Here is a 25,094-nt window from a genome sequence, read left to right as displayed (position 1 = left end):
GTAATATAAGCATACTCTGTTTCCCAGGGTCAAAACAGAACTTTTTCCACTGTAAAGACTGAAGACAGTATCATACCTCCTCTTGATTCTATTTAACAGTAAAAACACTCACTCTGATTATCGCTAGTATTAAGTATTTTCTATTCTTCACCACAGAAATCCTTGCCATGATCACCAGTTTATTATTAACCCAATGAAAATGTTCCACCCAGGACTACACACAGCAGTGCAGCAGCAGTCAGGCAAACACAAGGAACACAGACAAAGCTTTAATCTCAACCCACATTAAGCCAGTAGGTTCCATTTGCACTAGTCCCGCTGCCAAACTCAGACTTTCCATCCTGTGGGTACATAATTCCCCTACTTTAAGTGGAGTAACTTATCTGCTTTGCCCATCTCCCCAGCCATGATTCCAGCCTATTAAAAGCACTCTGAATCCCAGTTCTATCTCCTATCAATCTGCCTTTTCTCATTTGTGAATGAAGCAAATAAGGCCATCCTTCAGCCCAGTACTTAAAGGGCAATGGGGGTAAGAGTTACACTGTATCAAGGATAGACTCTCATAGCAAAGCATTAGTCACTGCTATTACATACATTTTGTCATCCAATTGTGTACCCAGCTATGAGTCTTTGAGAAGTTATGACCAGAAATGATGAAATCAAGATACACTTTAATTCTTGGTATGATGGTGCACATCTGTACTCCCAGCACTTAGAGGAGGTGGGAGGCAGGAGGATCAAAAATTTAAGGCCAGGGCTGTCAATGGCTAAGAAGGTAAAAGTGCTTGCCACCAAGCCTAATGACATGAGTTCTATTCCTATGACCCCTATCTGAGGAGAGAACTGTCCCCGAACTGCCCTCTGGTCTCTGCATGTGCTATACTCCCTCCTCATAAATAAAACTTACAAATTTAATTTTAAAAAAGTTTAATACCACCTTCCCTCCATAGCCAGTTGCAGCACAGCATGTAGGTGTATGACCCTATCTCCAAACACATAAAATAAAGCAAAGGAACATCACTGACATACTCCACGTGGCTACCTGACACCTCTACAATAAGCTCGAATTGTAAACTAAGATGGCCACTTGAGACCTCTGTGAGAGGCACAGGATTAAGGATGAAAACAAAGCGGCATGACACTTTAAGAATAATGCTGGGGTGAGGGCTGTGATTGGGATGAAATATGAATAAAAATAAATTAAAAGAATGCTAGCGAAGCAGAAAACGCCTACTAATATAGGGTTTTACAACTGGTAAGGCTAAGGAAAACCGTGTGATATAAAGAGAGGACAGAGACAAGACACCCTATCCAGTGGCCTTATCCATGCACACTTTTGTCTGTTATGGAGTAGTCCTAGAATCAAAGATGACACTAAATCGTCACTCTCCCACTGACTGGCAGAAGATACTAGTTCCTAAAGAAAGTGAAGCTCAGTGAGACAGTTGGTAGGATGGACACAACACCCACCCATAAAACGGTACTGTGTGACTAATACTATGAACACAAACAGCATTAACACATACGAGAAACAGTAAATGCTTGTTTTCTTCCTCTGCAGGCAACATTTTTTAAAAAAATGTCCATATACGATGTAGACAACTATGGCATCTTCCAGGGAGGTTTGGTAAAAGGATGATGTCAGACTGGGCTTTCTAGTGAGTTTAAGGCCAGCCAGGGCTACAAAAAGGCAAGATCCTTTTGCTTTTTTTAAAAAAAATCCATTTCTAGCTATTGTTTCAAAAAAAAAAAAAGTCATTGGCCCAAGGATCATACACAGAATTTACTAATATCATTAGATACAAGCTTTCCATTTTTATTTTTTCGAGGTAGGGTCTCTGTGTAGTCCAAGCTGTGGTGAAATTAATTATGTAGGCTAGGCTGGCCTCAAATTCACGGCAACTCCCCTGCCCAAGCCTCTCTTTTGAATGCTGAGATTACTGGCCTGAGACACCCTGTCCACTTAAGTCTTTTAAGATGAGGAAAATGATACTACCTAGGTCCTACCATTAAGCTCAGTAACAACAGACCTAGAGAACTATATTTTTCAACAATGTTATACTTAATATGCTAGCACTGAATAGCCAGGTGAGATAGGGACAGTCTATCCGTGAGACAACAAATAGGATAATTCTAATTCTCTAAGCCCAAAGTTCAGTTTTATTTACTCACATGCTAATAAGAGATTTGGATAAGCTAGAAATAAGGTAGAAAAACAGCCCTAATCTGAGTGGAAGTCAAGATGATGGGCTCTGCCACAAGATATATGTCATTCAACCCTTCTGAGCTTGTTTGTTCATTTCTAAATTCGGCTAAGGAATAAGGGTAAAGGGTTGATTATGCATGTGTGTGGGGGTCATATATATATATACATATACATTCATATATTTGGTTTTTTGGGTTTTTTTTTTTTTTTTGACACAGGATTTCACTGTGTAACAGAGTCCTGCTATCCTGAAACTTGCTTTGTAGATGAGGTTGGCCTCAACCTTGAAGGGATCCATCCACCTGCCTCTGCCTCTTGAGTGCTGGGATTAAAGGTGTGCACCACCATGCCAAGCTTCAAGTATATTTTAAATTGCCTTAGTAATTCCAATTTCATTAAGCTTTCATCTCACCTCAGACGCATTCCTTTGACAATGTTGGTTCTTTCCCTCAGCAGCACACATCCTGTCCATCCCAGATCAGAAGAACACACGTCTGTCAGTGCTTTATGAGTCATTCCCAGGTACTCACTGCAGCAGTGGAGAGTCTGACCCATATCTCTGCCTTCACTCATAACAGTAAAATAAACTTTCATAGCAATATGAAAAGGTCATAACTGTAAGCTATAATCTCCAAGGTCTTTTCCAACTAGAAAGCTAGCAGTTGGTAAATCTGCTATTTCTGCAAGATCTACCCATGGCATCTTCCCTACCTTCCTTTCCAATTATGCTTCCTTTTCTATCTCCTCTTCACTCTGTCTTAACGCTTGTCCCAATATTCCTTAAGTATTACTTATATACTATCTAAATTAGAAACTGTTAACCAGACAGAACGCTTGAACCTTAGCACTCCTGAAAGTTGGATCACAAGAGCAAGACCACCTGGGCTTTATGTGAATATGAAGCTAGCCTTATATTCACATTGTCAGGGAGATCCCTATCATTTACAGACAAAACAAACAAACAATTTGAAAAGGAAATAAGTGTTCTACCTTTGCCCTTCAACCCCACACAAAAGATGTTGTCTTAGGGTTAATATCACTGTGATGAAATACCAGACCAAAAACAATTTGGGGAGGAAAGAGTTTATTCTGCTTATATTTTGAGTCACAATCCACTGAGGAAAGCCAAGGCAGGAACTCAAACTTGAAGGTAAGAGCTAATGCAGAGGCCATGGAGGGGTGCTGCTTATTGCTTTGCTCCCCCTGGCTTGCTCAGCCTGCTTTCTTATAGAACCAGGACCACCAAACCAGGGATGGCCCCACCCACAATGGGCTGAGTTCTCCTACAACAATCACTAAGAAAATGCCCTACAGGCCCGAGTAGAGCCCAATCTTATGGAGGCATTTTTCTTAGTTGAGGTTCCCTCCTCTCAGTTGACTGACTAGCCTTTATCAGGTGGACATAAAGCAAACCAGAAGAGATGGCCTTTAAAAGTTAATGTGGCTTTCTATGGCACTTTTTATCTTCTATGAAAACAGTTTCTGAAGGCTAAGGTCAAACTGGTAGTTAAAAACCTAAACTTAAGTCCCTTATAATGAAGTCTAATCTATTGACCCAGTATTAGAAGATTTTATTGAAAAGGTAACAGAAATAACTGACTCATCTTTAAAGGAAATAACCGAGCACATGTACGAGGATCATATATACAAGTGTGGTTTTCATATGCTAAAAAGGGAAATCCAAACCAATACAGCATATACAACAAAGAAAAACACTATCTGGGTTAAATGTCAAGCCAGTTTTCTACTTTGGGTAATTCAGAAGAAAAGGCAGATGTTAAAAGGTTGATTCCCTCTGTTACATTTGGACTTTTAAATTAAATGTAAGCTTTATGTTCTCTGGTTCCTAGTTTTAAATAGTCATTAAGAACTGGCACTTCTGTACCTGGCTTCAAACTATATCCCCAGGTTTTAGACTTTAATTCCCTATAAAAAGTAAAGGAATTATGTAAGAGACAAGTTCTTGAATACCCAGCAACATCTTATCAAGTGTTAACCTTCTTTATGAGAAAACTAGCATAAAAATTTATTTTCGACTGAAAATGACAGACAGCCACTTAATCAAGCAGAAGGACTATGGCATGATAGTGTGGACCATGCCAGGTTAATTACTGAGATAGAAACCAAGAGTCCCTATTAACTCTCATTTATAAAGAGATATAACTCCTGGAGGTCAGAGGCCACTGAAAGAATACTGGGAGAACTTCTATTCTTACTTAGTTACAACAGAACTCAAGAGCTCTGCCTACCTTTGCTACCCCAACTGGGATTAAAGGCACAAACCACCACATCTGGCTGAAATAAAGGTCAATAAACACAGTTGTTAGCCATCAAACTTTTCTTCCCAACAAGAAAATGAAGTATGCAGAGGGTACAAGTATCTAATTATTACAACACTCCTAACTAATGATAGATGCTGAGCTTAGAAATCAGAATTTTCAAACGAGACCAGAGCAAAGAAAGATACTTTACTGAATATATTACGAAGGCAAAAAAAAAAAATGTCATTTCATAACAATATGAAGCCTCCAGCTTCAATATTTGGGTTTCCGATTGCCTTGTATGATTTTTCCTCTGCTGTCTGTATCATGCAGACCTCCCCTATTTTCTGAAAAGGTAAAATGGTCCTGGACCATAAAAAAATTTTAAGCCTTGTTCATGAGGTAGCTATTATTCTGTCAAAGGTAATTAACATTTTTTCCAAGATCTGATATTTTTCATGAACATATTTTCACTTATATGTAGAAGCTAAAATGTTGTTTACAAAAATAAGAAAAAAGAGGGGCCAGGGATGCAGCTCAGCATATATGAAACCCAGAGTTTGATCCCCCAGTACCCTCTAAACCAGGCCTGGGGAGGTAGAATTAGGAGGATCAGGGAAGAGTTCGAGCCCTACCTCAGCTACCTAGTGAGTGTGAAAGCCAACCTGGACTGTGTGAAACCCTGATGAAAAGGAAAAGTGAAAGTAGAGACTAAGACACTGGCTACCAGAATGAGGTAACAGTTGGGAAGAAGGAAAGTGGGTATGGTTACTTGACCAGGAGTCATATCTAATACGCAACTACAACACAGCAGGATAGCTGTGGTTGACAGTAATTGAGTAGCAAACAGAATTTTGAATGTTCCCAAGACAAACAAATGACAAATGTCTAAGGTGATGACACAGGCACCTTGATCACATCATTACACACTGTGTACTGCACTGAAATATCACGTTGTACCCCAGTTATGTACATGAATTATGTACCAATTAAAAGTAAAATAACATTCTTAAAACCTGTGAATATTAACAGTGAATATTTTCCCATAAATTCAACACTGCCATTCTGGAAGGAAACTATGCAATAACAAAAATTGGGGGCCCAAAGTATTAACTCTAAATTAGGGCTCACTTATAAAGGGGATATAGGCATGTGATCGCCCTCATTTTAAGAGAGTGCTTAGAGTTCTACTTCTGGTGAATTTTAAATGTAAAAACAAAAGAAATTAATGAAAACAAAGCAATTTCACCAGATTCATTATAACCACTCTAGGGCATTGCTCCCATGTTACAAACCTTCGAAGATTACTGTCAAGTACCTGTTTGTTAGATAATGGTCTAAGAGCTAACAGCTAAGCTTAAATTCACTGAGCTTAAACCAGGGTCTATTTCTGCTCTTTATATTACAGTAATCTCTTTAAAGTATCAACAAAATTGTAAATGGTTGGATTTCAGTGGGGGTGGGGGGTTCTTCATATGTAGTTTTCCTTATGCACTTAAGCAAACCTCTTAAACTATGTGAGGTCTTAAGTAAAAAATGTGCCCATGAAAACATAAGAATAACATATCTAGCTGGAGTATTTGGAATAGTCATTGGGCATGGTAGTTAGGGAACTAAAATGGCATATATACCAGTGAAACATGCTCTGGGGCACATATGAGCTAGCTTAGCACCCACCGGCTCCCACATTCTGCTTTCTGATTCACTGTTGATTAGACCCTTGATTCCCAAACTTTATGGAGTTTAAGAATCACCTGGAAAATCTAAAAGTCAAATTATTTTACTATTCTACTTCTGCCCCCAAATTTTTCTCCTAGAAGCTGCATCTTACATTATAATGCAACATTCCAGGAGTTGGGGGAGGGGGGTCAGAATACTGAATTATCTTCACAGTTAGTAAGAGGAAACTTCTGACCATTTCTAACCTCGATTATAAACTACTCAATGCTATGAACCACAATTCAGTAATGTTTAGCAGGAACATGAAATGTAAATAATTTCTGCTTTGACAATGCAAACTATTATTCAAACCACCAAAACCAGACATTGCTCTGAAATCTTGTTAGCATGTTTAGTATGAGCAGGAACTATGCAGAGTAAGGACTGGAAACAGAACCATTGTTACACATTTGGGCACTAAAAGTGTTAGGGGAAGATCACGCTCAGTATACTGGCGATATACACTGTCAACGTAAGAGCCACTAGCTAAATGTGGCTCCTTAAATAAACCGTAACATTCAGTTCCTCAGTCCATTGTCACCATGCTTTATGTGCTTGATCACTCCATAACTAGTGGATAACACCGGGTATTTCAGAGATGCCACACCTTGAACATCACACAACATTCTATTGGGTGGGTCTAGAAATATTTGGGTTCTCCTGAATGTGACAGGCTCTCTAAAGATAACATAATTTTACAAGCACGCATCGGCTTGAATTTTAACTGTGAAGAAGTTTATCTTAATTTTCTTTGCATCTTATTTCAAGATAGGTCATTTTAGAAAAGGACAAGCATACTCATCTTCAATTACCAAAATAGAAATTTTTAGATAATAAAACTTGGAAAGATCAAAAGTACTAAAATCACAGGCAGTTATTAGTAAGTCAGACTCAATGAAGTCTAAGTATTGGTAAAATAAGATCACTCCCCCAAAAAGATTATACTACTTAATGGAACTAGGTTTTTTAAGTACTTTAGAAGTTATCTAATTATATTGATAAGAAATAGCAACTGCTTTTATAGCTGGTTTAAAACAACATGGCCATAATTAGTTTAAGTTAATGACATTTTACTACCTACATTTTTAATTGATTTTCACCAACCTCACACTTGACACATTCAGATAATGCAAGGATGATAAGACTTTTCCTTAAATTTTATATACCAAAGACCATTAAAGTCACAATTCTGAATGTAGCAAAAAGCAGACATAAAAACTTAACGAAACAATTTGCAATTTAAATTTCTATCTTAACTATAATAGTATCTAGTTTAAAACTACTGTACATTAAAGCAAAAATACCTTAAAGACAAAATGCTGAAATGTAAGAAGGTCCAGTTTATAAAAGCCTTATTACACAGAATTAACATACCTCAAACTCACAACCATATACCAATGCAAGTTAAACCAACTTTGCATCAAGGAGAGATGAGCTCATCTTCCCAAAGAGTTCAAGTGTACTTGAATGGAATCTCTATAATTATGACTCTAATCAGAAAAGGATGCTTTACGAAATAATTTATTTACCCAACTCAACCCACAAAACTAAGTGGTAAAAGCTATAGAAATAAAGAGGTCACAGTGACAAATACATATGGTTACTGGTGTAATAGTTCAGTTTGATCCCTCTCCAGTATATGTACATCAGAGGTGTATCAAAACTAAAAGATAGCCTGGAGCAATAACTGTTACTAATCCCTCCTAATAATGGGTTAAAAAGATGTAGCTTACCTGCAACACTAGTGATTGTTACTGGAACTCCCTGAACTTGAACACCCGCAGCACCCAGGTTGGCAACGCTCACTGTCTGAAGGTTAGGCACTGATGCAAGCTGGGCAGTATTCAATGTTATTGGGGCACCAGCAACAGCCACAGGAGCAATCTGAGCAAGAGTTGTGCCACCGCTTGAAGACACTGGGGTGATGGTTAACTGCTGGGATAACCCAGCGTTCTGAACTTGCAAATTTGAAAGACTCTGAATATTCTGGACCTGGACAGTTTGCCAGCTGATTTGCCCTGAAGGTGTTAAAGTTGGAGCCCTGATAAGCACCTGAGTCGGGTTTACTGCTTGAAGTTGAACATTCTGCAAAGGCTGCTGCTGGATGGTCTGAATTGTCTGCCCTGACTGGAGTTGAAATGACTGTGGCGGGATAGCTTGAATAATCTGCTGCTGAGGCTGCTGGATCTGGATTTGCTGCAGGATAGGCTGGCCTACAATCTGTACTTGCTGAAGAGAATTTGACTGATCCTGTGCATTCTGTATCCCATTGGACTGAAGCTGACTGGAGCTCTGGGCTTCAGACTCAGTAGCAGCAGGTGTCTGTGGTTCTTCAATGGTGCGTTCAGAACTACTGGCTGATGTGCTTGCATACTGGCCCGTATCTGCTGAGCTCACTAATGTGTCACTGCTCGTCAGAGATGTTGATGCAGTAGTTGTGCAGGTAGTAGAGGAAGAGGGTGATTCAGGCATAGTACTGGCGGGAGCAGTGCTGGTGGTGGGCGTAGACACTAACTGATTTCCATTGGAAGTCCCACTATCAGTAGTAGTAGTAGGCTGGCCAACTTGTCCAGTCCCTCCTCCAGCAGTCACGTTATTTATTACTGGCAAAGCTAAAGTCACTCCTCCAATGTTAATTGGTAGGGTTGTTACAACTTGAGCCTGAGTACCAGGAAGGGTCTGCAATTGCAATGGTATTGAAACACCAGGTCTAATTTGTACCGGAACTGTCTGATTTGCCAGGTTTTGAGCAAGGATATTCCCAGAAGCTGTCCTGTTAGCAGCCGTGAGGATAGCTTGATTATTACCTGCAGAAATGAGTTGAATTTGACCCTGCAAATCCTGTAGAGATGAACTACTAGTTGGATTGATTTGAATTTGCTGACCTTCCACCGTCTGAAGTTGGGGGATCACTTGGTACTGTACACTACCACTTGGATTCTGTACTTGTATGACTTGAAATTGATTAGGGGTGGAAGGATTACCTGATTTAGTTTTTGTAGGAGAGGAATTCCCGTTATTACTGCTGGAAGAACTAGATGAACTAGAAGCTGGCTGAGAAACGTTATTTTCTTTTGAAGCAGGAGGAGTGGAGGCAACAAGTTGCCAAGCGTTTCCAGCAAGCTGCGTTGTCACCAGTTCTAGCTGCTGTGGTTGATTCTGAAGTTGCACCAATCCTTGGCTTGGATCTATAATAATCTGCTGTTGTCCAGTTGCTTGATTTTCACCAGGAGTCCCTATTTTGCTGCAAGTAGCTGCCAGTAAAGCCAGAGGAGAGGGCTGAGAGTCCTACCCAAAATGGGAGGGGAAAGGAGAGGGAGGGGAAAAAAGTGGGCGGATTTAGTGGAAGACAGCAGTCGGGAGGGGGTTATTTATTTTGAGAGCTCTAAGTATCAGAACACACTTAATAGGCAGCAGAATTAAAAAGGAAATATGAACAAAAGCAGGTGGTAGAAGCTATACGAATAAAGAGGCAAGTTCTGTTACACAAAGTTTAAATAAAAAGGAATTTTCTGGTAAACTTTCTTAAAGTGTTATTCTTCTAAACTCCAAATGCCCTTGGGAAAATAGACACCGTTTTCTAACAGTCTGAATTCCTGATGTAATATAAACACCGTTCGTTATAGCCTCAACTATGCGAAATCTTCATGAATTTACGATTTAAGTTCCTCACTCAGAAAGATGCTTTGAATGGATAAACATTTTCATTCTGTTCTTTACTTCTGGGTATTTAAAGGGCATAACTCCCTCTCTTCCCTAAAGCTTTGTGTTGAATTTTCTTTTAACGTTTGCTTTTACCTGGGAGCCTGAGGTTTTGGGTTTTTTATTGTTATTCTCTGGCTCAGAGGTTTTCCCTCCTTCTGTAGCCATCGCCGCTGCCGCCTCCTCCTCCTCCTCCTTCTTCTGATCTGCAACAACCCCCCCACCACCAACACACACGACAACAGGTTATTAGGATTATTATTATTCGTTCTCCTCCCTTCTTCCCCCTCCCTCCTCCTGAACATTAATCTCCGTAAACCCGCGATCCGTGCACACCGGCAGGGGGTGGGGGAGAAGGAGGGAAGGGAGGAGGGGGCTCTCACGAAACGTGGTTTGAAACCCGACCCATAGGCTCCAGAGCAACACCCAGAAGGAGGTTGTTCTAGCTCAGACATTAAGACAAAACACAGCCCTCCTTCCCTCCCCCTGGTTCCCTCCCGCCCTCTCCTCCTCCCCTTCCAGCATCTCGGCGGCCCCGGGGGAGGGGGAAGCGAGCAGGGTCTGGGGAGGGAGGGACGAAGGGAGGCGGTGAAGGAGACCGAGGGGGGTGGAGAATACGTACCGCTCATCCCGCATTAACAGGACAAACCCTCTCAGAGACACTGGGATAGGGTGGGTGGGGGTGGGGGCGAGGCAGGGAGGAGAGGCCGGTCCCGCCCGCCCGCGGTGGCTCGGAGGAGGCTGTAGCTGGCACAGGCTCTGCCTCTTTTTCCGCGAATGGCCGCCGCTGGGCTGTGGCGTAGCAGCTCCTCTCTCCGCCCGAGCCCGGCTGACTCGCCCTTGATTGACAGCGGCGGCGCGCGGCGAGGGCGGCGGCGCGGGCCGGGGGCGGAGCCAGGGCGGCGCGAGCGCGGCGACTCCCCACCCCCCTCGGCCTGCCTCCGCCGGCGCCGCCGACTCTCCACCCCTTCCCCCAGCGGATTGGCCGCCGACCTGCCGGGGCCGGGGCGCTGGGGCCGCCCTTTCTCCTCCCCTTTGCTCGGCTGGTGCTCGCTGCTGTTCGGCTTCTGCCTTCTCGGCCCGCGGCGCGTGCCCTCTCGGTGAGCTAGCTGCGGTTTGCTGCCGGCAGGCCCTTCATACAGCCAAACTTGTTGTCTCAGGATATCCCGCCCCCTACTCAGTTCCCGGCGCCCTCCACTCAAAAACGCGTCGCAGCATCTTGCGAGGGGCCGCGGAAGAAAGACATGGAACTAGGCTTAAGGGAGAGGAGCGAGGCGAGCGCGGGGAAGCGTGAGCTCCCTGCGATCCCGAGGTCTGAGTGGACTGCCGGCTGCCCACTCGGCGTGAGCATGGCTTTCCTAAGGCGCATCCGGACCCGGGCGCCCTTTTTCCCTGGCTCGGCTCTCATTGGGTGAGGCTGTTGACGTGCGTGAGTCGTGGGAGGAGGCGGGCGGGCCTCTCCCGCAAAGGCTTTCGGGTCTTGTAGTTTCTGTCAGCTATCCGATTGAGGCACCGCCTTCCTCCCGCCCCCGAGCGCGGCCTGGCTGCGGAGCCTAGAGCTGCCCGAGGGGGCGGTGGCAGCAGGGCGTGGCCGGGGCCGAGTGGGAGTTGAACCCAGCGCAGGGGAGGGAGAAATGGGTGTTGTTTGCCTGGGCCTATCGGCCGAGCGGGGCTGCCCGAACCGCCTCTGCCACCGCCCCCTCAGCTGAAAGCCGCTCCCCGCGGGGCGAGTTCACACCCGGAGCGCGCGGCGATTGAGCGGGCGGAGGTGTTGGGAGGCGGGGTCTGCTGTCCTCGGGGTTTGAATGAAGCTGACATGGGGTACACCCTCTTCGTCCGGCTTTCTTTACTCTCTTAGCTCGCCGGGGCCTCCGGTCCGAGCTCGAGGCCTGTGTTCCCACAGAGCAGGAGCTTCCATTTTATTTGTTGTATCTCTGGCTGCTGGTGCAGAGCCATGACCGTCTTCTAGGGTAGCCAGGAGTGCGCCTTAGAGTCTGCGTTCTTGGCGCGCTTCTCGCTCCTAGAGGTCTCACAAGGTTGTCCGGGCAAAGGAAAGCCCAGCTGCATGTGGGTCAGCTCTGGTCATGGTTTAGTGTAAGCTTCTAGGCAAGTGGAATTCACAGCTAGCTGCGCAAAGCACTTTGTCAAATCCTCCTGAACCGACTCCTAGTTTCTCTCCAAAGACAAGAAGCCAAGATACCAGGGACCATACCAGCGACTGACGAAGTGTACCAAAACTGGAAATGAGTCCCAAATATGAACCTTGGGATGGGATTACACACTAGGCTTAAAGCGCTCCACATTTATTGACGTGGGCCCCACATTCAGCTTTGGGTATTTTTGTCTGGTGCCTGAGCTCTGACATGTTGTAAGGGTGAGTGAAGAGTCTGGTGCCGTCATTTTCTAGTGCTTCCTTGCTCAAGTATTTGGGGGGATGACAAAGCAGTAGCAGTAAAACAAAGCAAGTGGAGTAAAGGATTAAAATGTTGCCTACTCCATTTTATGAGTTGAAGATGCTATAGTAATCTTCCATACACATCCCAATTCACTAGATCTTAGAAAGCTCAGAAGCGCTTGTTACATTTATAGATACATAGTCTCTCCTCAAGCACCGCCCCCATCCAGTTTCGCCATAGTGAATGCAGACCAGGCGTGAATTGGAGCGTACCTTGTAGTTCTCTTTAGACAACTTGCCTCAGAGAAGTAATGGCAGAGTATAGATTTACAAAATGTCCTAAAGGTCCTGCACCCTGTTGATAAGTAGATATACCGGTATCCAGTAAACAGTGACAACCCTAACTTTTCGGAAAACCAAGAACTGCAAGTTCCTAGCTAAATGTTTGTAACACACACACACACACACACACACACACACGCCCAGAGTAAACTCAGGTAATGGGACTCTGTCTCTTAGTATGATGGTGTTTGGAGTCAGAATCTTCAGAACATTATGGTTAGATAAGGTCATGAGTGTGTCACTCCCATGAGTAAAACTTACTGGTCTTTAAACTTCTTTATTCTGCTGTCTCCCATGTGAAGTACAATGACTACAAGACCCTCACTAGAACCTGACTGTCCATACCTTTATATCAGACTCCTTGTAAAATGGTTAAAATAAACTGTTGTTGATAAGCTGTGGGTTATTGCACCCTGAGCCGATTAAAACACTGGCTGAGTCTTGAAGCCTGGTGACAAATGAACTGCTTCTTAGGGACTCTTATCATATCGTTACCCCTGTAACAGAAGGCTTTGCTAGATGAGATATTGCCAAGAGGACAGCCACTCCCATAGTATCATCCTAATTTAAGCTATGTACTATTATACTGGTGGTTTACTTAATATTTTTTAAACCATTTTGCTGGTTTTTATAAGTTATTTTAAGAATTTTATATTAGCTGAGCATGGTGACTCATTCCTTCAGTTCCAGCACTTGGGAGGCAGAAGCAAGTGGATCTTGTGAGTTTGGGGATAGCCTAAGCTCTGAATCTTGTTTCTAACTTACCCTGGTAGCTTTGCTTACTTAGTCCCGTTTTAGCAAGAAACCTGATGGGTCAGTTTAGTGACAGTCTCCCACCCTTGATATCTAACCAAATTCCCTATCAGCTGCCTTTGATATCACCCTCAGTGGTAGCCTTGTCTTTTCTAACCTGTTCTAACCTTGTTCTAGTCACAGTTAAGCTGGGATTACAGGCATGCAGCGCCATACCTGGTTTATGTGGTGCTTGTGATCAAACCTAGGGCTTCATGCATGCTAGGCAAGCAGTGTGTCACTGAGTGACCTCCCCAGCTTGAATACTATGTACAACTCCTGAAATATCAGCCTCCACTCCTGGAGGCCAAAGGCCAGGGCCTTGAATCTGCTCCATGCCGAGGATGCTCAGACAATGAGATTGAAGCAGCTCTCCAGGTGGCTTAATTGTGCAGGTGGCTTGACCGAATAGTTAGGAGATGGAATGTGAGCCCAGGTGTGACAGGAATGAGAAAGGTTTCTTTTCTGAGTCCTTTAAGGAGACACTTGCTGAAATAACCATTGAACTGCTTTCATTTTCTCTCTTGGAAGTAGACCGAAAAAAGGCTTAGAGAATCATCAAGCCTAAAACAGTTCCATGTTTACTATCCACAAATTACACTGAATGAGAGTAGTTGACCAGGAATCAGACACCACCTTGAAGGGTGTATTTAGAAGTGTCCTCATTAGTACATAAGAAACCATGCATGGTACCATAATAAAGGCCTGGAAAGTGTTCAAAACTGTATTTAAAACGTAAATTTCTTACCCAATAATAACCATTTTTAGAAAGCAGAAATAGTTCAAAGTATTCATATAGAGCATTTGCAAGAAAATGGATAAAAATTGACTGTGAGTATGTGGGACTTTTAAAGTTATAAATAATGTCTGTAAGTGACATTGTCAAATGTAAATGGCCAAGTAACAAATACAGATAAGCACTCAGACAGCCTGTGTATGAGCAGCTAGAATTAATAGCTTGGCCTTTCTTCCGTATGCTCAGTTCCTTCATGGAATACTAATGTACAACTTCATGATTTTTAGGCAGAGGCAGGAGGTTCGCCAACAAGTTCCAGGACATACATTCTAGACTATATATAGCAGTACCATGCCGAGAGAGAGAGAGAGAGAGAGAGAGACAGAGAGAGAGACAGAGAGAGAGACAGAGAGAGAGACAGAGAGAGACAGAGAGAGAGAGAGAGAAAAGAGAGAGAAAAAGACAAAAAGAAAAAGCAAACAAAGCCCATTACATTTCATTCTTTTTAACATGTCAAGTTTCTGATGTTGTCCAGTTTTATTTGTTGTTTATTCAAATTAGGATGAAATGAATAGTTCTTGGAAATTACTGGGGCATAATATTGATTTATGCATTCAGAGGACTATAATGTAGCCAGCAAATAAAAGATGTTTAGTCACTGTAGAAGTTAAAATATAAACAAAACCATTTTAAGACTATATAAGGTTGGTAATCAAAAAATACATTCTAAACCTGGCTTCACAGTGGCATGGTAATCTCTTATCTGTGCAGCAAAGAGAGACCTAGACTCAAATCAACAACAGATATGCATTTACAACTTTCCAAAACACCAATTGCTTATGTTTTGTCTAGTATTTTTGACTGGTAATGGGATTTTTTTTTAATTGGATTTTTACTAGGAGAATATGTCACTGGAAGCAGACTATTTGGATTTACTTTCTAATCTGTTACCTGTAAATGCACATTCTCGCGCAGGTTATACTGATTTTGTCCTAGCAACCAGCATGAAAGGTTGGGGGAGGGAGGGCAAAGAAAGAAGTTAGCTGGTTATCACTTTTATTTTTTATTATATTTTGTAGTGCTGGAGATAAGACTTGAAGTGTATTCATTCAAGGCAAGCATACTACCACTGTGCTAACCCCATTGTTATGCCATCATCAAATATAACTGCCCATTCACTTGTTATTACTATTATTAAAACAGGAAGTCTTAACAAACCAAACACAGAAATATGTACAACAGAAGCCTCTCTATTCCGTCCAGTTTCTCCTCAAACACTGTCAGTATCAGTGTTAACTGTTGATGTATCCTTTGTCACTTTGGCTTCCATAAATTATAGATATGTTTGTTCTTTAGTATGGGATTTTAATATAAAATTATATATACAAGCACACATCTAGTCAGATATGTACAAACTGGCCTTTTTAATGCCTTAATACATTGTAATTATCTAACAGAAAAATATGAATTGAAATTATCATTTTAGTGCAATATGTTACTTGATACTGCAATATAGTTTATTCAGTACAAATACTGTTATCATTAGGACTACTGTGCCTGACTATAAATAATTCATCATAAACATACTTGTCCCAGTACCAGCAAAGATGATTTTATACCGTCACTTCTGTTTAAGTGGGATGGTTTCAGCAGTGGATGGCTTTCACTAAGGCTGGATATTTTTACTTTTAATAGCTATAATAAGATTACCAAAAACGGCCTTTTATTCCATATATTCACCTAGTCATGTGTGACAGTACTCATGTCTCTCCAGCTTCACCAACGTTGATTATTTCCAGCCTGCTCAGTTGTTGGAGCTGACACAGTCAGAGTATCTGCAGGTGAAGACCCCGGTGCCTTTGCTTTGTGGCCATGTGCTTTTCCCAGTACAGGTTACTTGTGCATCTTCTTCTCTCTTCCCTCCCCTCCCTTCCTCTCCTCCCCTCTCCTCCCTCCCTCCTGCTTGTTCTCTCTCTCTCTATCTCTCTCTCTAGGAGCTGAGTGTATATGTTAGCATTACGCCTTGCATATCAGTGGCACTCTTAATGTAGTTCCCCAGGGTATCTCCTTTTGATGTATATTCTGTTTGGTTAGATTTGAATTTTGTTTTGCATTGGACAATACCATCCAAATGAATATTTCCATAGCTAACTAATATACAGGGACAGGGTTTTTCTGTACTCTGGCCCATGACAATCGTTCAATATGTATTTAATGAGTCAGCGACATTTCAAGATTTAGTACATGATCAATATAAAGTAACCACTTGAGGTTTTTTGTTTTTGAGGTTTTTGGTTTTGTTTTGTTTGTTTATTTGTTTTGCTATGGCCTCAAACTGGCCACCCTCCTGCCTCAGCCTTTGGAGTAGCGGATTATAGGCGTGTGCCCTGGGGTGGCATAAATTAAACACTGGCTGAAGGGAGGGCTGAAGGCACTTGTCCCAAAGGGAACAGCATTAACACCCAGACATTATAACCAGTTACCCACCCCAGCAGCTGCAGGCATTGATTTTTTTTTTTTAAAAGGAAGGTTATAGATTCTCTGAACTATCCCAAGGGAACCTAGTAATAATAACATTCTGGTTATGTCTCCCTATTTATTTTTATTCATAACATTTTTCTTCCTCACAAAGGACCTGTAATATATCATGTGATAGTAACAAAGGGATTGAAATATAAAATTAGATCCAATATAAAAGAAAAAAATTGTACAACAAAAGTGTCAACATGTATTTTATCTGAGCTTTAATTTTGACTCCAAGTTTCCTTGCAGCCAGAGCAAATACAGAAATGTGTTTATTTTGCCCCATTGTTTTAAAGGGGGATGGAGGCTGTGTGCCACTTGTCTCAGAGAGAGCAACTCTTTATAGCTTTAACAATTGATAGCATCGGTAGTGCCTGACCGACACACATGGATGCGACTTGTCTTTTTAGGCACTTACAATTCTTGAAAGAATTAATTATATTACATTTAAGGATATGCTTTAGTGGAATGTACTGACTTCCTTTGTAGAATTATATAGAAAAAGTTTACATTTGTTTTGGAATTAAGAAAGAGATGGCTCTGTGGTAGTTCTTCCAGAAGGCTGGGGTTCAACTCCCAGTACCATATGATGGCTCACAACCATCTATAATTCCAATTCCATGGGATCAATCATTCTCTTCAGGCCTCAGTAGGCACTACACACACACATAGAATACAGACATACATGCAAGCAAAATATCTATATACACAACAAAATAATAATAAAAATTTTAAAGATTAATCAGAGATCATGTAAGAGCAAGCGTCTTCTATTCTAATATGGGAGAATTGAAAATCAAGCAACAATAATTGAAAACTGCAGGAGAGCAATAAAGAAGATTTTGTTGCAGGCCAGCCCGGGATATATACAGAGACTCTGTCTGAACAGACAAGGCGATTCCCAGGTAAAGGTTCCTGCCACTAAGACTAATGGCCTGAGTTTGACCCCTAGAATCCATATAATGGAAAGTGAGAATTGACTCCTGCAAATTGTCTCCTCAACTCCACATGTGCACCATGGCATGTGTGCACCACCAACTCCATGCACATAAGATAAATAACATAACAATACGTAAAGAAAGAAACAAATGTAAAGATTTATTTTAAAAACAAACATTTGAAATTTGAACTAGCAGGCATGAGGTTTTGACCTTGATCAATTACATTGTTAATTTAAAACCCAAGATTTGTGATTTTGTTGTCCCAAACTATCTTGAAGCTTTTTTTTAAAGATTTATTTTATGTATATGAGTACACTGTTGCTGTCTTCAGACACACCAGAAGAGGACATCAGATTCTATTACAGATGGTTGTGAGCTGCCATGTGGTTGCTGGGAATTGAACTCAGGACCTCTGGAAGAGTAGTCAGTGCTCTTAACCACTGAGCCATCTCTCCAGCCCTAAAGCTTTCTTGAACATTTGAAAAGTTCACACCAAAACCCTTAAGATAGTGAAATAGATTGAGCTGAAAGTATATTATCTAGGAATTTTAGCTAATGCCCAAAATTTTGACCTGTCCATGTGAGTTCCAGTTTTTTCTAACAACAAAAGCAGTTACCTTTGGAGGGCAGGTTTTACTCTATTGTAAAACTGACTCTTCAGCCTACACATGGGACAGAGAGAGAGAAAGCAAATATGCAGGTTATGTACAAATAAACTACAAAATTAAGCACAAGGTTTAAAGAAGAGAGGAAGGATGAGACCCTTGTTTACTTTTATTTCTTCTACAGTTTGAGGGATCAAATCCAGAGCCTTGTGTTCTAAGCATAGGTTCTACCATTGAGCTGTGTCCTTGGGCCATAACATTCCTTTTGTGTTGTTTTCCAACTTATCAAGCCAGGACTTTCATGCCTTTCAGGTGGGTCTGTAAAAAATGAGATTTGGTAGAACTTCAGCCGTGGTGGTCAGGCCTCTTGGTTTCAACCCTTGCAAAGTGAGGGAGATCACCTAGGATGCACATGAAGGTGTGTTTGGAACCCATAAGCAAGGGCTCCTTCCTATTGTAGCTCCCCGACTAGTTACTTAATATCTCTGGGTTTCCTCATTCACATGTAAAGGGTACATGATAACTCCTATAATATAAAATTATTAAGATTAAATGAACTTTTCTCTATAATAGGCATTTAATAATTAATTTGAAGTTCTTTCCTTCTGATTCAGTGATTATATTAGGATAATTCTTTAGGATAAATATTAGGGTTAATTTAGGATAAATCTTAATTTCCCTTTTCTTCTAGTTCTAAATATATAGTGATCAATTAAAGTAGGCCAAGGGTCTTTGCTATGAGCTGGAGGCTCTCAAGTAGCCTTTTAGGATTTCAAGATCTATGCATGTAATTTTTTTTAAAAAAAGCACTTTATAACAGAGCAATTCAATTTAAATTTAACAATCGGAGAATGTCTCGCCATAGCTCCAAAAGAATCAGAGATTTGCAGTATGAAGATTTCTCTACCTAAGCTGAATGAGGAACTTGTCCAACAAAAGGAACAGGCATCAGAGCTGGCTATTTGAGACAGTCAAGAAGTCAGCGAAAGCCTCAAGTCTGGCATCTGCAGCACAAGCTTCCTAGCAACTTGTTCCCAGTGAGCAGTGTTTGGTGTGGTTGGTCTGCCTGCATCTGTTATAAGTAGAGGTGGTGAGTACCTAGTAAAACAGAAGATACTGAAAAGAAACAAGGAGAACAAAAGGCAAAGGGATTGAGAGGAGTCCTACTAATAAATGTCAGAGTTGATCTTCACCAGAGTTTTCCTCTTCCCCGATATAGTAAGCACTCTGGATGAACACAGAGGAAGAAAAGTCTTATCAACCAATACAGACATGATGACACTGTTGGCCAGACCAGCTGAAGGTATGCTGTTTTCCCAGAGCATGGGTCTCAAAGATGACACAAAGCATTCGTGATGAGTATTCCAAAGTTGTAGTCATTTCCTGACAGATCGTGTAGATGTGAATGAACATCATCACCATAAGAAAATAGGAAGCATTTCAGGAGTAGAAAGTTGGGGGAAGAAAGCAAAATGAAGGCTCAACTGTGAGTCTTACAACAGATACAGTAATGATTAGTTTTTGTCAGAGTACATGTAAAGTCTTCGGCAAACAAGTGTAACTCTGAGATAGTTGGCTTGCTCCTCTGTCAATCAAGCCAAACCTAAATATTTTTAAAGGATGACATCAATTGAAAGAAAAGATAGGCCAAGACAGCAATATGGAAGTTGTGGTTGGAAGGTCTGTGGGAAAGGTACTGCAATAGTCTTCAAACATATTCAGTCTTATTACAGAGTAGTTGAGGGCAGGGTGGTGGTGGTGGTGGTGGTGGTGGTGGTGGTGGTGGTGGTGATGGTGGTGGTGGTGGTAGTGGTGGTTGGTGGTTTTATGTAGTTGCAGAAGCTAGAACTAAGATCAATACATGAATGCTACCAGGGGATATATTTGTCACTGTATAAAAAAGCACTTCCTGGAAGGGAGACTGTTGGTCAGAAGGCAAACAAAGTTTCAAAAAAAATTGTGGAGTATTAGAAATGAAGCATGTGGAGCTGGATAGTGCCCCTTTATGGGGGGGGGGTATTCAACATCCTCTTGGAAATGTTGTAAAGAAGATTTTATATTTCTGAGAGGAGGAGGAGCAGATCTAAATTTAGTGGAGATTCAACTTATTAAAATCAGGGAGTACTTTTTAAGAATGAAAACCAGAGGTTGTTTGCCAGGGGATTCTCTGGATTCCAGAAAGAAGGACGACCAGGTAGACATGGCATGAGACTGACAGTGCTTGGCTGATCCTACCTCCCTGAGGACAGGTCTCCTGGGAGAAGCGCTATCAAAAGGCAAATTGAGAGTCAAGGCCTTTTTTCTAGCTATTAGCTATTAGCAGGGTCTCCTGAGCCAAAGAGAGCACACAGCAATTCTGAAATTGAAAGTATTTATGCCCAAGATGAAAGTGAATTCTGTTTGGGCATGAGGCATTTTTATATGTACAAAGTAAAAACAGCATAGGGACTCCTGTTGGCAAATCTGATGAAACCGGAGTAATCTGGGACGAGGTAACTCATGCACCACAGGAACAGTGGCATGACTTCCACCACTGAGCACAGAAGCCGTATGTTCTACTCCTCAAGGATTTAAAGTAATGAAAAGTAAATAAAATGAAAGTGGATTCCTGCTCTTAAAGTACAGAAGTTATGAATAAAAATGAGATATCAAAGCTCGGAGAAGTGTTTGGTCTTGGTTTTTCCCAGTGCTGGAAATTTAAGCTTTGTTAGCATTGCAGTAAACTCATCAAGAGAGTCAGTTGGCGTCAAGTAACTGCAACCTACATTTATTTTCAAATGAGTTTCTGGTATTTGCAAGACAACATGAAGGTAACAGAGAGAGGAAATGAAGTTAGACCTACCTAGATTCCTGGCCTCCCTTAGTTTTTGGACAAACTGAGTAAGGTCTGAGTAGTCATAAGGATGGGTCTTTTTTACAGTGATGTTTGTAGTTCTCATCTGTCATCATGAAGATAATGAATGACAGTATTCCTCATCCTCCAGTTTAATGTGTAAGCCAAGAAGTTCATGAAATGTCACCAAACCTGAGTATTCAAGAGATTCACTACATGGCCAGCTCTAGCTTGAACAGATGAGCAATCACCACAGCCAAGCCAGCCAATATCAGCATCTTGTTCTCCCTCCACTCTTGCCAAGTGTAGAAGCAAGGACCAAGCCAACTCAAGTCAGTCATCGGGTTCTCCAGGGAGGGAGCGAGGATTAAAAAGAAAAAGACAATTTGACAACACTATAGCGTGACCCCAGCCTGTTTTGAGGCTGAAGCAGGTTTACTTTTTCCTCAGTCTGCTTTTATACCATTTTAATTACATGCAAACAATAAGATCAGTTCTAGGTTAAGGAACAAACCAGGCAATAAACACAGATAGTCAAGGAACAAACAAGGCCTTATCAGGATGACAAAGATATTTGAGCCTACTTCCCTGTCCTAGCCCAAAGCCAAGTGCTTGCCTGAAACCTTCTTCTTTTTTCTACCCCAGTGTCAAATTCCTGCCAAGTTTCTAGAAGAGATTCCAAAAGCTCTCCACAAATCAAATACAAGTACTTCTGGTCCTTCCTTTCCAGGAAGCAGGTGACAAAGATCATCTGTGTATCGACAGGTCTCATTATTCATGAAGTAGTAGATCAGTGGGAATCCCAGTGCCTCACATGACTGGAGGGCATCATTCACTTAGAGCACTTTCACACTCATAGTGGAATCTCTGTCTAGGAGTAACCAAGAGATGCTAAAAGTGTAGAATCACAGACCCACCTATGGGTGGTGACAAGATCTCCAGGCCATTTGTGCAGAGTCAAGCTTGAGCCAGCCAAGCTTGACTAAACTATAATGTAGAAGAACTCTCTCCTGATGCTATCCAGTTCTGAAGATCTCTCCTTTAAGCCCTTTGGGAACATTTTTTTTTATGCATAGAAAGAAGTAAGCCATGATAGACACTTGCCTATTTTCCTAGGAGAAGTCTTAATTCTCTGGTTGTCACTGCTTCCCGTTCACTGAGATCTCTAAGATGGGACAGTCCAGACTTGAGATGGTTAGTCACACCTGACAGAAGATCCAGCCATCCATTTCTTTGATCCCCACATTTCCTTCTAAAATATGGAAAAGGAAAGGTCTGCTGGGCAGAGGTTGACTCCTATCTACAAGAGACTCAATTCTGTCTTTCTAAATACTTCCCTCTCTCCCCCATTTCCCACTTGTGCCTCTTTCTTCCTCCTGCCATCTTTCTTCTCCTGGCTTCCTCTTACAGTCTATTACCAGTAAGCCAGAGGGACAGGTCACTGGAAAATACTCCTAGGGAGCCTTAAGCAGTAGGATCAAGCAGCATCCAGACACACATACTCCCCTGCCTTTTCTAGCACTGCTATATTCTGGATCTATTTTGACTGACCTTGGCTGTGGCCTTTGGAAACCAAGAAAGAAGAGGAACCTCTTTGGTCTTTATTACCTTTAAAGTAATCTTTAAAAAGGAAAAAGAAAAAAGAAGAAGAAAAAGAAAGAAAAGTCTTCGATGTATCCCAGCACAGTTTACCAGAGATGGGGCAGGTATTTGAGAAGGCTTCTTTCGTTCAGGACACTTCACAGGCACCAGATGTTTGACTAGAGTGGGAGTCACTTCGTCCCCCAATAGCTTAGTAAAGCAGCTATCATAGTTGTTCCCATTTTACAGATGTAGACTCTGAGGCAGTCAGTTAGTAATTTACAAAGTCACCTAGGAAAAAAAGTGGCATCTCTGGGGCTGGGACTCAGGAGCTACACATTAGAGATCCATGTTAACCTGCTTCTGGAGCCTTTCTCTGAAATCTACCAGGAAGGCTGCCTGATCTGGGCGTTTCTCCCCTGGCACTTCCCATCCTAATTGCATTACCATTCCCTACAGAACTCCTTTCTGCCTGCTGAGAAACAGACTTTAAATCATGAAAACTGTGTATGACTTTATGTGGTTCCTTGCTCAGTAGACCAACTCAGTTTACGGATGAGAGAAAGAAGCATTCTCACTAACTCACTCTCCATCTCACGCACACTAATAAGCAAAACAAACCAACCAGGCAAAATGAGATAACCTGGTAAATGCAACCACAGAGAAGCAGTCACCCATTGTCTAAAGGGTAAGATTTTCAAAATGGAACCAATTACTCTTGTTTCCTGTTCTCAGCCACAGTTCCTCGCCCAGGGTACAACAAGCATACTGTTTACAAAGCACTTGCGCAGATGTCTACTCCTTGATTTTACAGCACCCTAAAGAGGCTGAAAGACTTGCCTAAAATAACACACAAAGTAAGTGGCAGCATTGAGGCTGCGGTCTGTCCCTTGAGGTGAAGAGCTAAGCAGGCTAGCTTTAGCTCTGTTCCTCAGTGATAAAAGTAGACTGGGAGGTAGCATGAGAAAGAACATCAGACAATAAATTTGGAAATGTCTAGTCACACAGAATTAACAGCTTGCAAGGAACAAGGGCTTCACCAGGCACCAGATGCTTGCCTAGCAATGTCACAGAGTGGGATTTGTTTAGTCCCTCCAACAACCCCTGAGAAGCACAGTGGAATTCCCAGTTTTGGATGAAGAAATTGATGCAAAAAAGTTCAATAATTTCCCAGACTCATCACTCCAGCAACTGGCAGAGCTCAGATTCAAACTGGAACATCTGGTTCCAGGGCGGTTCTCTAATCATGGAAGGATTCCTGCCCCTGCTGAAGAATTCAGATCTGACTGTTTGACAGAGAAGCCAAAAGCATCAGTCCCCCAGGGAAGAAGGAGAGGATACAATGCACTTGTTGTGAGAAGAAATATTAGCACAGCACTCTCATGTTAAGAGATTGGAAGATAACGGAACTAGGCACTATGTGTCAGGCAGGGACATCAGTGGAAAATAATGCAAAGTCACTTATAAAAGATGTAATGTTAACTAAATGGGCCTTGATTATTTTAAGATTCCTTCCTGGGAAGAGTCTACCTCTGCTTTTTAATGTCAGAAGGAACTCTAATAAAACGTCTTTTCTCTTAAAATTAATTATTATGGCTAGGAATATATGTCACATCCTAGAGTGCTTCTCTAGTATGCATGAGGCTCTGGTTTGATTCCAGACCTGCATAATACCAAGCATACATGGTAGTACATACCCATAACCCCAGCACTCTGAAGGTAGAGGTGGAATGATCAGAAGTTCAAGATCAACCTTAGCTTTATCCTGAGATCAAGGCCAGCCTGAGCTACATGAAACCCTATTCATCACTCAAGGTATTTTTTAAATTACTTTTAATAATTTAATTTAAATTAATTCTATCATGATCTAAATACTTTATGTCAAGTTCTATAGCAAGTGATATTGTGGCTTGAAAGAGAAAATAAGACAATCAACAAGAAAAGTTATAGGGCCCCAAACGTATAGGGCCCCAAACGTCTAAAGCTCTCAATGCAAGAATTGTTAGCTGTGACAAATTATTAAATGAGTCTATAGTTGATAAGTGCTGGGAGTTCATAACAAAAGATAATGTCCTTCAGACCGTTGTGAAGAAAACCTTTGTCATGGAGGAGTTTGAATCTGGAATTGAAGGATACTAAAAATATGGACAGTTGTAGAGCTGTAGAAGAGATGAGTGTTGCAGATGGAACACTGTGAGCACAAGTTTAGATGAAAGAAAATGCTAGAAATGCACATTTGCGGGGAATGAACTCAAAGTCTCATCGCATCTGGCATTATTCCAATGCTGACCCTCTTGTTTCATCATGGCTGCTATAGAGAATATTTGATGAGGTACCCTAGCACTGTACTTCATCTGTCCACTATGGCCTGCCTGTGTTGTCATTGAAAAAGTGTCAAGAAATTGGTAATGCCTGACCTATCATCTTCTCCAGGGCTCACTGCACAAAGATAATAATC

General features: G+C 41.7%; 1 protein-coding gene across 3 annotated transcripts in view; it reads right to left on the bottom strand.

Annotated features, from left to right (window-relative positions):
• Sp4 (Sp4 transcription factor) overlaps positions 1 to 10,849 on the bottom strand; it is a 58,135-nt gene extending 47,286 nt beyond the window's left edge. The window contains exons 1-3 of one of the 3 annotated variants that reach the window (XM_032908346.1): positions 10,511 to 10,849; positions 9,985 to 10,094; positions 7,920 to 9,465 (exon numbers count right to left, since the gene is read on the bottom strand). In XM_032908346.1, coding sequence (XP_032764237.1) covers positions 7,920 to 9,465; positions 9,985 to 10,094; positions 10,511 to 10,517 — 1,663 coding nt within the window. In that variant the 5' untranslated portion in view covers positions 10,518 to 10,849. Of the gene's footprint in view, positions 1 to 7,919; positions 9,475 to 9,984; positions 10,095 to 10,510 lie in introns of all 3 variants that reach the window. The other 2 variants (XM_032908345.1, XM_032908347.1) reach the window with 2 other exon arrangements.
• Between the last annotated feature and the right edge of the window lie 14,245 nt (positions 10,850 to 25,094).

The sequence above is a fragment of the Rattus rattus genome, chromosome 7 (genome assembly GCF_011064425.1).
Source record: "Rattus rattus isolate New Zealand chromosome 7, Rrattus_CSIRO_v1, whole genome shotgun sequence".
NCBI lineage: Eukaryota > Metazoa > Chordata > Mammalia > Rodentia > Muridae > Rattus > Rattus rattus.
This window is presented reverse-complemented; position numbering and strand designations above follow the sequence as displayed.